At 40.9% G+C, this 16,242-nt stretch overlaps 1 protein-coding gene across 1 annotated transcript in view; it reads left to right on the top strand.

Annotated features, from left to right (window-relative positions):
- The window catches only part of TDRD1 (tudor domain containing 1), a 46,320-nt gene extending 33,037 nt beyond the window's left edge, over positions 1-13,283 (top strand). The window contains exons 20-25 of the mRNA XM_063434180.1: positions 2,813-2,932; positions 3,131-3,256; positions 4,442-4,609; positions 5,033-5,257; positions 12,374-12,408; positions 13,077-13,283. Coding sequence (XP_063290250.1) covers positions 2,813-2,932; positions 3,131-3,256; positions 4,442-4,609; positions 5,033-5,257; positions 12,374-12,408; positions 13,077-13,133 — 731 coding nt within the window. The 3' untranslated portion in view covers positions 13,134-13,283. The remainder of the gene's footprint in view (positions 1-2,812; positions 2,933-3,130; positions 3,257-4,441; positions 4,610-5,032; positions 5,258-12,373; positions 12,409-13,076) is intronic.
- The last annotated feature ends 2,959 nt before the right edge of the window (positions 13,284-16,242 follow it).

Raw genomic sequence — 16,242 nt, 5'->3', positions numbered from 1 at the left:
ACACAGACCACTTTAATGAACTGAATTGATCTGGGTGCCAACCGTGTCCTTTCTAATACTCATTCCATAAACCCTTTTATGCTAAAATAAATGGCAGAATTTTATTTCCTGATTACATGACTTGGATTGTCCCTAAAACTACATAATTAGTGAGATGTGTTCTGGTGAATATATAGAAGCTGTGATATTTAATCTGTGTGGTATAAGCCGGCCATGGTTTAGCAGTGCTTTTAGGAGAAATGAATTTGACAGACTGTGCCCTGACTGTAAACTGTGTCCATATTTATTCCATGTCTCTTGAAATGTTCACCTGCGATGCACACTCTTTAGATGAGACTATAAGAATAACACAATGGGGTGTACACAGAATAAGGCTGTAAAGTACAATTGATACAATAAATACCAGTTGAGCCTGTGACAAAGTCGAGTCAGCCTTATTCGTGACTGTATCCTCGAGTCTAGCGGTACTTCTGCTGGACAGAGTAAAACTCAGTCATGTGATGCTGCAGCCCCAGAGAAAGCATTGATTCAGTACTTTCCTAGAGGAAGCTTAAACACGCTTTCTGCATTGTTCGAGTTAGCGGTTATAACCTACTGTATGCTGGGATAGATTAATAACGAGTGCACGTCCGCATAGGTTGTTCTAGTACCTTTCTAGTACCTTTCATTGTATGACTGCTTCTTTAACCAGGCTGAGTCCCCCTTCTCTGAAGTAAAGTTGAGGGACAGGGTGTTTATCTGTACCCTAAATATTGTAAGACCAAATTCGTTAAGGTAATATTACTGTGCATTTCATAGAAAACTTTAGTGCCCTCTACTCCCACTGTGTGAGAAAGTGGTGTTAGGAAACGCTAAATAAGATTGACCGGGTCTTGGGATTTCCTATAAAATACACTTTAATGGGTATTTGGCCAAATGTGACACTGCCTGATCATATAATATGAGTATTTCATCTGCAAGGCTAAACTTATAGCATACCCCTGTAGTAACTGCATAGCGTTTTACCAGCCTGGATACCCATATACTGCCCACATAGCTTTTCACCAGTACTGATACCCATATAGTGCCCACATAGTGTTTTACCATCATGGATACCCATATACTGCCCACATAGCGTTTCATCAGCACAGATACCCATATACTGCCCACAAAGCGTTTTACCAGCATGGATACCCATCTAGTGCCCGCCTAGCGTTTCACCAGCAGGAATACCCATATACTGCCCACATAGCGTTTTACTAGCATGGATACCCATATACTGCCCACATATGTTTTACCAGCATGGATACCCATATAGTGCCCACATAGCGTTTTACCAGCATGGATACCCATATAGTGCCCGCCTAGCGTTTTACCAGCACGGATACCCATATAGTGCCCGCCTAGTGTTTCACCAGCACAGATACCCATATACTGCCCACATAGCGTTTTACCAGCACGGATACCCATATAGTGCCCGCCTAGTGTTTCACCAGCACAGGTACCCATATACTGCCCACATAGCGTTTTACCAGCATGGATACCCATATACTGCCCACATAGCGTTTTACCAGCATGGATACCCATATACTGCCCACAAAGCGTTTTACCAGCATGGATACCCATCTAGTGCCCGCCTAGCGTTTCACCAGCAGGAATACCCATATACTGCCCACATAGCGTTTTACTAGCATGGATACCCATATACTGCCCACATATGTTTTACCAGCATGGATACCCATATAGTGCCCACATAGCGTTTTACCAGCATGGATACCCATATAGTGCCCGCCTAGCGTTTTACCAGCACGGATACCCATATAGTGCCCGCCTAGTGTTTCACCAGCACAGATACCCATATACTGCCCACATAGCGTTTTACCAGCACGGATACCCATATAGTGCCCGCCTAGTGTTTCACCAGCACAGATACCCATATACTGCCCACATAGCGTTTTACCAGCACGGATACCCATATACTGCCCACATAGCGTTTTACCAGCATGGATACCCATATACTGCCCACAGCGTTTTACCAGCATGGATACCCATATACTGCCCACATAGCGTTTCACCAGCACAGATACCCATATACTGCCCAAATAGCGTTTCACCAGCACAGATGCCCACATAGCATTTCACCAGTACAGATACCCATATAGTGCCTGCCTAGCGTTTCACCAGCATGGATACCCATATACTGCCCACATAGCGTTTCACCAGTACGGATACCCATATAGTGCCCACCTAGCGTTTCACCATCATGGATACCCAAATACTGCCCACATAGCATTTCACCAGCACAGATACCCATATAGTGCCTGCCTAGCGTTTCACCATCATGGATACCCATATGGTGCCCACATAGCGTTTCACCAGCATAGATACCCATGTAGTGCCCGTCTAGCGATGACCGAAATCAATGCTACTCAGCCTTTGTTAAAATCAGAAAAGGCTGCGTTTAACTATTTAAAAAATTGCCTGCTACATTTTAAACGCATTGTAGACACTCCAGTTGGTGCATGAACTAACTGAGCTATGTGGCCATAAAATCCCTGCACAGACAGGGTGCCAGTTAGTGGTATGGTATTGTTACCCATCACCCAGTGGTTGCCTGCTCCCTCTCTCCCACTTACTGTAAAATCAAACAAAATGACTTGCTCTAGCACAGGAATTCCTAATGAACACACCATTAATTCTGAACCAAAGCCTGCTCATAAAATATTCTTTATTGCCATCTTTGCTGTTAACGTGACTCAATTCTTCTTAATCTTTTTTGTTATCTTAATGTGTAACTTGTTATTCATGCAACTTTTTTTTCTTTTTGGATTAGATGCCTGTGATAACCGGCAGTGGAAATCTATAGATTTGCCGCTAAATGAAGCATTACAAGCTTGCGTGATTAGTGTGATCAGTCCGGACCTGTTTTTCATTTTCCCTAAAGAAATCAAAGGTGAGCAGATTGTAACAATGTTTTATAATCTCTGCTTTCCCTACATTTGGAGAGGGAAAAGCAAAACTAACACTCAGTTTTCTTAGGTTAACCCCAGGCCTCCAATAACAAACACGTTGAAATCCACTCTGGGGATAGTTAGAACTTTTATGGAGGGATAGAAATGTATGGCGTTGTATAATTTTTCTTTTTATTTAGCTGATGAGACGAGAGTTCAAAGGCTTCAGCGAGTGTTGATAGACATTGCTGGCTACTGTAACGCAGAGCGAAGTGGTGGGAGATTTACACCATCTGTTGGTGAAATGTGCTGTGCCCAGTTCACAGGTTAGTATGCTTTTCTGTTCAATGCCAATTTTGCAAATCTCCAGGAAAAAATACTGAATAAACATTCCTTTTTGGTTCTGTTGGAATAGATCTGTCGTGTTGTAACTCATTTCATAGCTGTACTGGGAGATGTTCCTGAGAAATTAGAGCTGTTCGCAGTGTACTAAAACAAAAGTGCATGTTTTCCACTGAGGGCTCCTTTTACCTGTACTGTCACATTCAGGGGGAGATGGCGGCTTTTGTATGTGTTGTGAGGTAACCCCTCACAGTATATGATACCATACCTTTCTCCCATTCTAAAATGTTCTGGGTGACACCTGTGCTTTGTGGTGCCCTGGGGTTGAAGGGCTATGATCTAGACCATATGCCCACCTACATAGCAACTAAGAAATATTCTGTGCAGGAGGTGCTCTGGGCCATGGGAGGGCACTGACGAGGTGGGCTTTGACACATGGGAGGAAAACAAACGTACCCAGGTTACTGAGGGTCTCTGGTAAAATGGGGATAACTGAGGGCTGCCCTGGTAATATGGGGGTAACAGGGCTGTCCTGGTAATATGGGGGTAACAGGGCTGCCCTGGTAAAACGGCGGGGTGGGGGGCCTGATAAAAAGATGCTCTGTTACGTGGAAAGGAGATGTTAAAGGGGTACTCTGGTAAACATGGAGGTAACTGATGTGGGGTTCTCTGGTAAATTGGAGGAAGGATTAGTGTTTCCTGGTACAGGGAGGAGACTGAAGAGTTCCAAGTCAACTGATGCAATTTTTTCCATGAAATATAAAAATAGGCTTCTTTTAAATGTGTTTATTACAGTGCATTAAATTTAGTGGACATTCTATTTTACTTTGAGGGTTGTTTTTTTGTCAACATTCTAATTGCAAAATCCTTTTAAAACACAACACTCAGACTTGTAGACACAGGTTCAGAATGCAACCACTTGATTAAGTCTTGTCCAAATTATCAGAACTAAATAGTTAATATTTAAATCTGTATGTTCCCTTTATTGAAATAATAGATACAGGTCAGGATGTGGAAACATTCTAACTCCCGCATGGAAGCACCTGTTATCTGATGTTTTTTTTTGTCCTTCTAAACCTTCATTGACTCCTAGCTTTCTCCATGTGTGATGCTGTCTATTTCATATGATTACCGCTGCTGAGTATTCATTGGATGCTGTGTATTTCCAGCTGATGGGCAGTTTTACAGAGCACTTGTATTGGACACCTCTGAATGTGCTGCTAAAGTCATATACGTAGACTATGGAAACATTGAAACCCTGCCTTTCTCATCCCTCCATCCGATAAGAGAGAGTTCGCTGGTGCTCCCTGTGCAGATTGTAAAGTGCAGCCTTGCAGGTAAATACAACATTTCCAGGAACGTAATACTATTTTAATTTATTTTTTTTTCAAGAAAATCTGTTCCTGTAGATATCATAAAGTGGCATTATAGAGAGACGAGTCCTATATAATCTATATATCAGCAAAATATTATGTTTCCAACGCTTGTAATTTTTTTTATTTTTTATTCCCTTTGCATAAAGCTTAATGTTTTAAAGAGATACATTGTCTTAAATTCTGCAATTATGGGGGGTGGGAGGGGGTGTACGAAGTATGATCGAAAGGGCTATAAGTTTCACTCTGTACTAGACGGGTATGTCCTTGTGTGTACAGAGCTCTGTATTCCGCTGCAATATTGTGATTTCATGTCTTATTTTTATCACACCCGGTTTGTAGTTTTTTTCCTGCTGTTTGTTTGACTCTTTCCCTTTGCTGTCCCAGGAGTGACACCGGTTTCAGAAAAGTGGTCTGCGGAGTGTATTGAGCTGTTAAACTCGCTAATTCTGCAGAAAGCGGTTACCTTAACAGTTTTGGGTGTGAATGGGGGCATCTATGCCGTGTCCCTGGAACAGCTGCACTCCACGGGGCTTTTAAACATTGCTGAAAAGTTGGTCAGTGAAGGAGTGGCCCAGAGCACAACTCCCCCATCTAAGGGTGCATGTAAAGGTAAGTTTGTGTGGGGTGATAATTTTTTTTTTTAATAGTAGAAGAGGTAGAGGTCCTGTAAAAAGCTAAAGGTCTGCGGGTTACTCTGTACCACCTCTAATGTCTCCATTGTTCCATTTCCTTTATCTGACCACCATTTGCTGACCTTTGACATCGGCATACCCCATACACAAATTTCACCACCCCTACATCTCCAATCTCGCAGAAACCTCCACTGCATTGATCTCCAGCATCTCTCCTCCAAACTCTCCCTTTACCCATCTCAAATCTCACTTGCCCTAACTCTGCAACTCCACTCTCTCCTCTCAACTCGACATCATGGCACCTCCTACAATTAAACCCAGCAAGCTTTCCCAATTACAACCCTGGCACACCAAGCTGACCTGATCTCTCAAAACATGTTCCAGAACTGCTGAACGCTGTTGGAGAAAGTCTCACTTTGCACCGGACTTCTTCCTCTATAACTTTATGCTGCGCTCCTACACTCTGACTCTTTCCTCTGCAAAAGTAAATTATTTAAACACCCTCATAAGCACACTGTTCCTGCAACCCAAACACCTATTTCACACTTTTAATGCTCTCCTTCGCCCTGTTGCTCCCCCTCCTCCTTCCACCCTGTTGCTCCCCCTCCTCCTTCCACCCTGTACGCCTCAAACATTGCAACTCACTTCACTGAGAAGATTTCTATAATCAGGGGAGAGATCTCTAACCTCTTTCCCCTCCCCTTCCAATACATCACCCAACCTCACTCACTCCACTGTTTTATGATTTTCGCACCTACTACGATGGAAGAGGTTTCTGCTCTGCTCCTGTCCTCCCGCCCCACCACCTGTTCCCTTGATCCTATTCCCTCATATCTTATCCGCACTCTGTTTCCCTGTCTTGCTCTTCCTCTCACTAAAATTTTCAATCTCTCCCTTTCCTCTGGCACATTTCTTTCACCCTTCAAGTATGCAACCATAACGCCGATTCTGAAAAAGCCCAAACTCTACCCCTGCGTGAGGACGTCCAGTGTCATTTAAAACTCTTTTCGTGTTTTAAGAACCCTGAAGTCCCTCTAGCAGCTGTCTGATAGACAGCCACTAGAGGAGGACATAACCCTGCAAGGTAATTATTGCAGTTTATAAAAACTGCAATAATTACACTTGCAGGGTTAAGGGTGATGGGAATTGGCACCCAGACCACTCCAATGGGCAGACGTGTTCTGGTTGCCTGGAGTGTCCCTTTAATAGGATGTCCCCATCCTTCTTCCAGCTGGTCCTTGTGTAGCCTTTACGGATTCTGGAGTAAAGATGAGGTGAGAGACTTCTCTCCAATATAAAAGGCTGTAGTAAATAAAATTAGCAAAATGCACAGTGTGCAATAAGAGAAGACTTAATGATTAAAAGAAAATAGTCCAAATAGGTTCAATGTTGGTGCTGCCTGATGGCTCGTAGGTCCGATACGTGTTTCGCCCTATGGTGGGGGCTGCCTCAGCCAGTGCATGTTGTGGGGGGCCTCTTTGGCGTCTTTTTAAGTCTTGTCTTGTGGGTACTTCCGGGTCTGGCTGTCCACACTTGGAACGCATCGTGCATGCCAATACAGACGTCATGCTCTCCACTTCCGGGTTATGTGACCTGCATTGTTGGAATGCATGCCGTGTGTTGTACGTTCCCCTGGGGAATTTTATTCCTCCAAAAATCGCGGTGTTGGTTTTATGTTCTTATGCCTACATATATACAAAATGGTAATTTCTACCTTTGATTAGCACAAGTTATTTTCTGAACATTCCCTTAAGTTGGGTAATACTATATTAATAATAAATAGGAAGCCAACTATGGGATAAAAATACATATACATTTGATAAGTAAAAATTTGGCACTTCCGTAGATGGTACCATATTAATGAACAGCCAGCTGTAGAACCAAAAAATTAAATATTACTTAAAGGGAGATAAAGTGATTTCATAAGGCACCTCTTTAAAATGTTAACTGTTCGTGGCATATTGGGAGGAAGCCTGTTCGTGGCATATTGGGAGGAAGCCTGTTCGTGGCATATTGGGAAGAAATGTTCATATTCTCAGAACCTTCCTGGGTGTCGAATTTGGTGTCCTATCGCCGTTATATAGACATATTTTTCATTTGGAATGGTTAAATTCAACTTTGAGATGTTCCTGTCTTTTTTAAAACAAAAACGATTGGGGTATTATCGTTACTACCACACACAGCCAAACAGACTTCAATTTTTTTGATCTTCAATTTTTTATACAAGATGTACAAATAAAAACAAGAAACTATTTTAAACGAGGGGATGCCAATAGGCATATTAAAAAGAGCAGTTGTCACCACAAACCCTGGCTTAATAACGCACCTAAATGCCAATTTTTAAGAATAAGACGCAACTGCTCGAATTAAGAGGATTTTGCAAGTCAGACAAAGAAAATAAAAAAACAATTTCTGGAAAAAGGATATGAAGAGTCCAAGCTAACAGCACTAGAAGAAGTGAAAAACATTCCAAGAGAAGGACTATTGGTCTAAAAACAAAGAGGTACCAGGAGAATGAGCGCAAATGAGGCACCCTTTATATGCAATTTCAATGGTAATAACAAGGCAATTAAAAATACTGGCATATTTTACAAGGCGATCCAGTTCCTAAAAATCTTTTACCCACACAACCAAAAATTGATATATAGAGGTGCTGCTAATCTTAAGAGCTCTCTAGTCCACAGCAGTGAGGGCTCACAGATAACCAGACACTTTTTGAATCAGAAGAATGGCTTTTATGGCTGTGGTACATGCTTAGCAGGTAGGTCAACAAAAAGCAAAAAAAGGCACCTAACCTCAAAGGATTAATTAATATAGAGTATACCATCAGGGATCAACTCGTATGTTTATCGAAACTGGTAATATATATATATATTGGAATGCCCCTGCAATTTATTATATATTGGGAGGACCTTCAGATGTGTAAACATCAGAATATCTGAGCATGTAAGAAATATTTAAGGACTGGAGACCCAAAGTGTCTCCAACCACTTCAAGATTCATCATAACCAAAATCCAGAAAGCCTGTTCTTCTGCTCCCTAAAGTTAGTTAACTTCTTAATGACCACGGACATACAGGGTATGTCAGACAAAAACCTGTTGTTAACGACCACTGACGTACCCTGTACGTGCACAGCGAATTAGAGCGCTGGAAGCAATAATGATCGCTTCCAGCCGCTCTAAGGGTATTGCAGCGATTCCTCGTTATCGAGACATCCTGAAAACCCCCTCACTGTCGGGCCATCGGTTGATCTGATCACTTCTGGGTTACCCCACGTGGTCCCCGGCAGTGTAGTCCAGAGCATCGGAAGCTATCAGACAGGCCTCCGATGCTTTGCCTGTATGCGGAGTGCCTCGAGGAGGCAGTAAAATTAAAATAGTAAAATAAAAAACATTTTTCCACCATTCCCATATTCTTACCTGATCGCCGCCGTTCCCCCAATCGGAGTTTTGCTCCACTGGGGGGGACTGTCTGACAGCCCAGACAGTCCCCCCGTTTGCAAAAAAGGACCCTGAAAGAGCAGTCACATGGCCGCAATAGGTGTCCATTGTGTTGCCAACATGCCAACAGGCATACTTTAATATAATTTTATATTAATGTAAAATTACACTCGTGTGTGTGTGTGTGTATACATGTATACATTTAAGAATAATAAAAAAATGTGATTTTATTCTTAATATATTTTGATATTAATATATATTTATATCAAAATACACTTAGAATGCAATTATATATATGTGTGTATGTGTATATATATAAAAAATTATATTAAATATACATATGTCCATAAATATAACCTAGACTTCAAATATATAAATATGTATTTAAATTCTACGTGCATATTTATGTAATATTTTTACATAATTAAGTACATTTTTTTATTGCAATTTGGGGGACTTGCCTAACAACCCAGGCTGAAAGACACCCTAAAACCTGTACATGGGGGGTACTATTTTACTCGGTAGATTTTGCTGAACACAAATATTAGTGTTTCAAAACAGTAAAACCTATCACAGCGATGATATTGTCAGTGAAAGTAATGTTTTTTGCATTTTTCACACCCAAACGGCACTTCCACTGATATCATTGTTGTAATGTGTTTTACTGTTTTGAAACTCTAATATGTGTTCAGCAAAGTCTCCAGAGTTTAACAGTACCCCCCATGTACATGTTTTTTAGTGTTTTTGAAAGTTACAGGGTCAAATAAAAGGCTTGATTTTCTGTTTTTTTTCACATTGAAATTTGCCAGATTAAGTTTTACCATTGAGAGCGTTTGGTAGCCCAGGAATGAGAATTACCCTCATGATGGCATACCCAAGGTATTGCAAATGGGTATGTTCAGTCTTTTTTAGTAGCCACTTAGTCACAAACACTGGCCAAAATTAGCATTCATATTGTTTTTTGCATTTTTAACACACAAATATAAATGCTAACTTTGGCCAGTGTTTGTGAACAAGTGACTACTGAAAAAGACTGGACATACCCCATATTGAATACCCTGGGTTGTCTAATTTTCAAAAATATATGGTTTGATGGGGGTAAATAACATGGGCCGACTTCAAAAATGTCCCAAATAAGACATGGGTGCATGATGACCAACTGCGAAAATTCCAAGTTGGGAAAATGCGCACCTTCCAAGTAAGGTCTTTTGGCCCCCAGAGAACCCGACACACCTATACATGGGGGGTATCGCTGTACTCGGGAGATGTTGCTGAACACATATTGGGGTGTTCTTTGGCAGTAACCCTTAAAGCTCTCAGTACATGGATTCTTAAATTGCTATGTGTGTCAAAAAAAATCACCAATTTTTTTATTTTTACATTTGGCATAGATTGGTGATAAAATGGCTGCATGAAAAGAGTCAAAATACCCCGAGTTTAATACCTTAGGTTGTCTTCTTTTAATAAATATATACATTTAAAGGGTTATTCGGGGATTCATGACAGATATCAGTGTTACAATGTAAGTTGTGTTAATTTTGAAGAAAAAAAAATGGTTTGGAAATAGCAACGTGCTACTTGTACTTATAGCTCTATAACGTTCCAAAAACAACTAAGAAAATGTTAACATTGGGTATTTCTAAACTCAGGACAAATTTAGAAACTATTTAGCATGGGTGTGGTTTTTTTTTGTTCTCTCTCTCTCTCTCTCTCTCTCTCTCGTGTATGTATATATATTTTGTTATAGTAAATTATATGATATGAAAATAATGGTATCGTTGGCCCATTTAATGGCGAGAAAAACTGTATTTAATATGTGTGGGTGCAGTAAATGAGTAAGAGGAAAATTACAACTAAACACAAACACAGCAGAAGTGTAAAAACAGCCCTGGTCCTTAACGGTAAGAAAATTGAAAAGCGGTTTGGTCACTAAGGGGTTAAGAAAGATTGGAGAGGGGGTGATTACAATCAAAAAATAGGAACAGAAGAAATTAAATTCATTTATAATTTCAATACCCATATCCCACATGGCTTAAACTCAGATTTTGAGGTCTGCCATTTCTTCTAATTAGGATTCAAGATCTACACTGATGGGTACATTATAGTGTAATTTACAATTAACCTTTTAAAGATACATTTTTCATTCACTTTCCCATATTATGGTTTATTTTAAAAAAAGGTTCTACACTGTCCAGAGGGTGCACTAAACAATCATTTATCTCCCTTGCATTAATATTTCATTATCATACCGGGAGGTGCATTGTGAAATCTCCCTTTTAGTAATAATTAAATTTTTTGATTCTGCCACATCCTATAGCTGGCTGTTCATTTAATATTAATATGGTACCATCTAGTGCAAGTGCCAAATTTTTACTTATCAAATGTATATGTATTTTTATCCCATGGTTGGCTTCCCATTTATCATTAATATAGTATTACCTAGCTTAAGGGAACGTTCTGAAAATAACTTGTGCTTAACAAAGGTATAAATTACCATTTTGTATAAATGTAGACATAAGAACATAAGATCAATACCGGGATTTTCGCATAAGAATAAAATTCCCCAGTAGAACGCACACGTCACACTTTCCAACGACGCAGGCCACGTGACCTGGAAGTGGAGAGCGTGACATCTGTATTGACATGCACGATGCGTTCCAAGTGCGGACAGCCGGACCCGGAAGTACCCGCAAGACAAGACTTAAAAAGACGCCAAGGAGGCCCCCCACAACGTGCACTGACTGAGGCAGCCCCCACCATAGGGCGAAACGTGTCGGACCTACTAGCCATCAGGCAGCACCAACATTGGACCTATTTGGACTATTATCTTTTAATCATTAAGTCTTCTCTTATTGCACACTGTGCATTTTGCAAATTTTATTTACTAAAGCCTTTTATATTGGAGAGAAGTCTCTCACCTCATCTTTACTCCAGAATCCTTAAAGGCTACACAAGGACATCCTATTAAGAATCCCTCTGCACTACCCATGAGAGTCATATGTTAAGATTTGGCTCCATGCTTGTGCGTACCTGAAATCCACAATACCTTTACGTTGCTTATACTGGCAATATTTTATTTTGTCTTTATTTATAGAATCATCAGACGTGTGTTCCACCTACTATATGTATTTTTGATAATTATTTAGAGTGGTTTGAGGGGTTCCCACTCAGGTGGTTTGTAGCAGTAATTGTTACCACACACACCCATTCTCTGTGTATTTCACCTTTCACTAACATTTTATCATGGTCAGATGGTTTCATGGTTTCAACCAAGCAAATAGTTTACTAATGGGATCCTGCTGGGTCATGAATGCATTCTTTGGAAATGGTTTTGTACTTTTGAGCCGTATTGACTCTTGTACAGTGAGGGAATGTGGAGGTTATTGCATGATTCAGAGATGCTAAGTGAAGCAAGCCAGAGGAATATACATTTTAATTATTTTTCATAGAATGTAAGTTTAATTGCAGCATTTATATCACGGGTCGGGAGGTAAGCATTTGACGGTTGTTAATTGCTTGTGAAGAAATCAAGTGAAAATCTGTTTTGGTTTAGAAGGGATCTCTTCCATTGGCTTTATATTTGTCTGGAGGTATTACTTGCTGGTTAATGCGTGTGTCGTCTTTTTAACACATTACCTGTATTTAATTTCAGGTCCTGAATGCTGCTGCCATGACATCCTAAAAAGAGTGAGTTCTATTCGATGCTGATTTTTAATATTCTGCCTGGCAGCTTAATTTTTATTGCCCAAGATGGGGTTATATTTGAGAGTGGAAAGTTCTAAATTGAGTTCTCACTGGGAGCTAACATCCGTTCACATGGATAGCGAAGCCATGTCCTGTGAGAAATTAAATGTAGAAATCCATACTTCTCTAACCTCCATCTTGGCTCCTTGTCCATCATTGTGCTAAGCTCTGCCAGTATGCCAATTGGCATAGAGCATTCATTGAAGAGGGAAATGAAACCATATTTCTAGTTTCCTCTTCATTTTCAATATTTGTCTGAACGAGGTTGATGTCATTTGCAAAATTATTGTCAATATATAAGAAAACAAAGCATTTCATGAAAAAGGTTAGCACGTTTCAGGGGATTTTTCAACATTTTATTTAATGGTGTAAATTCCAGAGTAGTGATCGTTCTCCTTTTAAAGAAGCTTAATCACCTTGAGCGTTTTATTTGCAAATAGGACACCCCCAAGTTTTTTTGGCGAGAGGCGTTGAGATGGCTAAAATAACACACACACACACACGACATATAAACACTTATTTTAAATAAAAACTTTCTTTATAAATGACCAGGATGTGGGCTTCCTCTGGCCACTCACATATTTTTCTGCTTTATTTCATTTTTTCTGCAGGTTGAAAAGTTGGAAGAGATCATCCAGCAACTCCTAAAACGGGAAAGCATCAAGTGACACTGAGACTTGTAAAACCTCCATCAATCAATGCTCTTACATTCATTAAACCTAGGAAGGCCTTTTGCTTTTATTGATGGAAAGGTTATAGTAACCTTGCTCTCATGTGACGAAAACACCTCCACTGTTGCCTTTTTTTTTTTTTTTTCATCTTTCTTGTTTTCAAGCCAAAAGAGAACTAGAACTAGCAAAATGCCGTTTATCTTACAAGAAGTGTCTAAGGACTACGTGGTTAATTAACAAGTGAACTGCAGGTTTTAGACCAAACGAGAGAAACTAGTTAAATTGGGCTGGAAAATGTTTACAAATCTTCTGTTTTGGACCAATATATACGGTCCGTTTTATAACCGGCCGCTCTAAACATAACCCCTACAACCCCCTACAACTCTGTTCGTTATACAGCTCAATGTAGCGGCTATGTTCACCGTGGCAGCCACAGACTGTCCTCCTCAGCTAAGTTGATAATGTTTAATTGACATCTTTACATTGATAACCATTCTGTTTGGTAAGCTGAGAGATCTATAAATTCAGCATCATTAAATCTCTGGGGCAGCCTGTGAGTGGTGGCAAAACAAAAAAATAATAATTGCAGTAGACTCTAGGCAGCAACACATAGCTGTAACAGTTATCTTGGCTGATTCAGGGATACAGAACGGATACTACATGTTATGTACAACTTAATCCAAAGGTTGCTTTAATAGTACTGTTTGCCACCTATGTTTTCCTCCACTAATGTCACGATTTTGTTTAAATACATCCAATCTTCTAGTTACTAGAGCTTTAAATCTTCTCAGTTTGTTTTTGTGGGTCTTGTGAAGGTAACCTTCCATTACATAGTATGTGAAAAGAAAATATTTCCCCATTCAAAACCCTGTGAAATACAAGTTGCAGAAATTCTCATGGAATGGAAAGGTAGTTAAACTGTAAGAATTGACATATTGTTTCCATGGATTGAAAAATTTCTATTCATTTTTTAAACTGCCAAATGTGGGCTGGCGACAAGATTCAGGCAACCAGGTGTTACTTGGTACCGGAGACATCTTGTCTGCATTAATTAAACCTTTTCAGGTGCTCCCTCCTAATCTCCTATTTTACATAAACGTACGTACTTTTAATTTCTCTCCGTTAGATTTTCCCATGATCCCGATTCCATTTCAAATTCCCAACAATTCTCATTTACTGAAAAGTCCAAAATAGCTAAACTGGCGAGATTCTCCAAGTCAGCTATGCTTTCAGTTCGAATACTTTGTTCTCAAATTTGAAATTCACTTTGAATTCTCATCAATTTCCTCTTTAGTAAATAACTTGCATTCAAATGGCTTACATTCACATGTGCACATTCCATCTTCTCAAATGTAAGAATGGCAGCCGGCAACTAAAAATTCACCCAATGTTGAAATTCTACTAAGGATGAAATTCATATTTTAGTTGGCTAAACGTTGATGAGGAATTCGAAAACTGACTGACAGATCTGAGTTAGAAATGAATGAGTCTTGCAAACAGCCCTTGAATAGGTATTCAACCATAGCGAATAATATAGAAAATGACTCGCACAATGTATTCATGTATCTTGTAACACTTTATAAAATAGCAATTGCACAGTCTGTAAGTAAAAGGTTTAATAGAGGTGTATCTTGTGAGGGTATTTAGAACATTTGATCACTATAAAGTGTAAATAATCGAGCAGAGTAGGCCTTTCTACACAGAACACAAATATATGCAATTTTTGGTTCCATTTTTTATTTTTTATTTTTTTAATAATGGCCTCCAAAATACTAGGAGGTGGACTCTGCTGACGGACTTGCAGTCAGTGTGTCGGTAGGTGCATGCTGCTGAGATAATGGACTTGGAATCGGTGTGTTGGTAGGTGCATGCTGCTGAGGTGACAGACTTGCAGTCAGTGTGTCAGTAGGTGCACGCTGCGGAGGTGACAGACTTGCAGTCAGTGTGTCAGTAGGTGCACGCTGCGGAGGTGACAGACTTGCAGTCAGTGTGTCGGTAGGTGCATGCTGCTGAGATAATGGACTTGGAATCAGTGTGTCGGTAGGTGCATGTGCAGAGGTGACTGACTTGCAGTCAGTGTGTCGGTAGCTGCACGCTGCAGAGGTGACGGACTTGCAGTCAGTGTCGGTAGGTGCATGTGCAGAGGTGACTGACTTGCAGTCAGTGTGTCGGTAGGTGCATGCTGCTGAGATAATGGACTTGGAGTCAGTGTGTCGGTAGGTGCACGCTGCGGAGGTGACGGACTTGCAGTCAGTGTCGGTAGGTGCATGTGCAGAGGTGACTGACTTACAGTCAGTGTGTCGGTAGGTGCATGCTGCTGAGATAATGGACTTGGAGTCAGTGTGTCGGTAGGTGCATGCTGCTGAGATAATGGACTTGGAGTCAGTGTGTCGGTAGGTGCATGCTGCTGAGATAATGGACTTGGAGTCAGTGTGTCGGTAGGTGCACGCTGCGGAGGTGACGGACTTGCAGTCAGTGTCGGTAGGTGCATGTGCAGAGGTGACTGACTTGCAGTCATTGTGTCGGTAGGTGCATGCTGCTGAGATAATGGACTTGGAATCAGTGTGTCGGTAGGTACACGCTGCTGAGGTGACAGACTTGCAGTTAGTGTGTCGGTAGGTGCACGCGGCGGAGGTGACGGACTTGCAGTCAGTGTGTCGGTAGGTGCATGTGCAGAGGTGACTGACTTGCAGTCAGTGTCAGTGTCTGTAGGTGCATGTGCGGAGGTGACTGACTTGCAGTCAGTGTGTCTGTAGGTGCATGTGCGGAGGTGACTGACTTGCAGTCAGTGTGTCGGTAGGTGCATGTGCGGAGGTGACTGACTTGCAGTCAGTGTGTCGGTAGGTGCATGTGCGGAGGTGACTGACTTGCAGTCAGTGTGTCGGTAGGTGCATGCTGCGGAGGTGACGGACTTGCAGTCAGTGTGTTGATAGGTGATCGGGTGAGTAGTGTATTTAGAATATCTTTGTTGCATTGTTAAGACTTCCCTTTACTGACTAAGCCCTCACATGTTATTTTATGTTGGCACAGTTTCTTCAGGCAGTATCAATACTTTGGCATCTGACAAGACTTGTGTGTTGGCCTTACAGATGTTGAAACCTGATGT

Source organism: Pelobates fuscus, chromosome 10 (genome assembly GCF_036172605.1).
Source record: "Pelobates fuscus isolate aPelFus1 chromosome 10, aPelFus1.pri, whole genome shotgun sequence".
Taxonomy (NCBI): domain Eukaryota; kingdom Metazoa; phylum Chordata; class Amphibia; order Anura; family Pelobatidae; genus Pelobates; species Pelobates fuscus.
The sequence above is the reverse complement of the archived record's forward strand: the minus strand, read 5'-3'. Positions and strand labels throughout refer to the sequence as shown.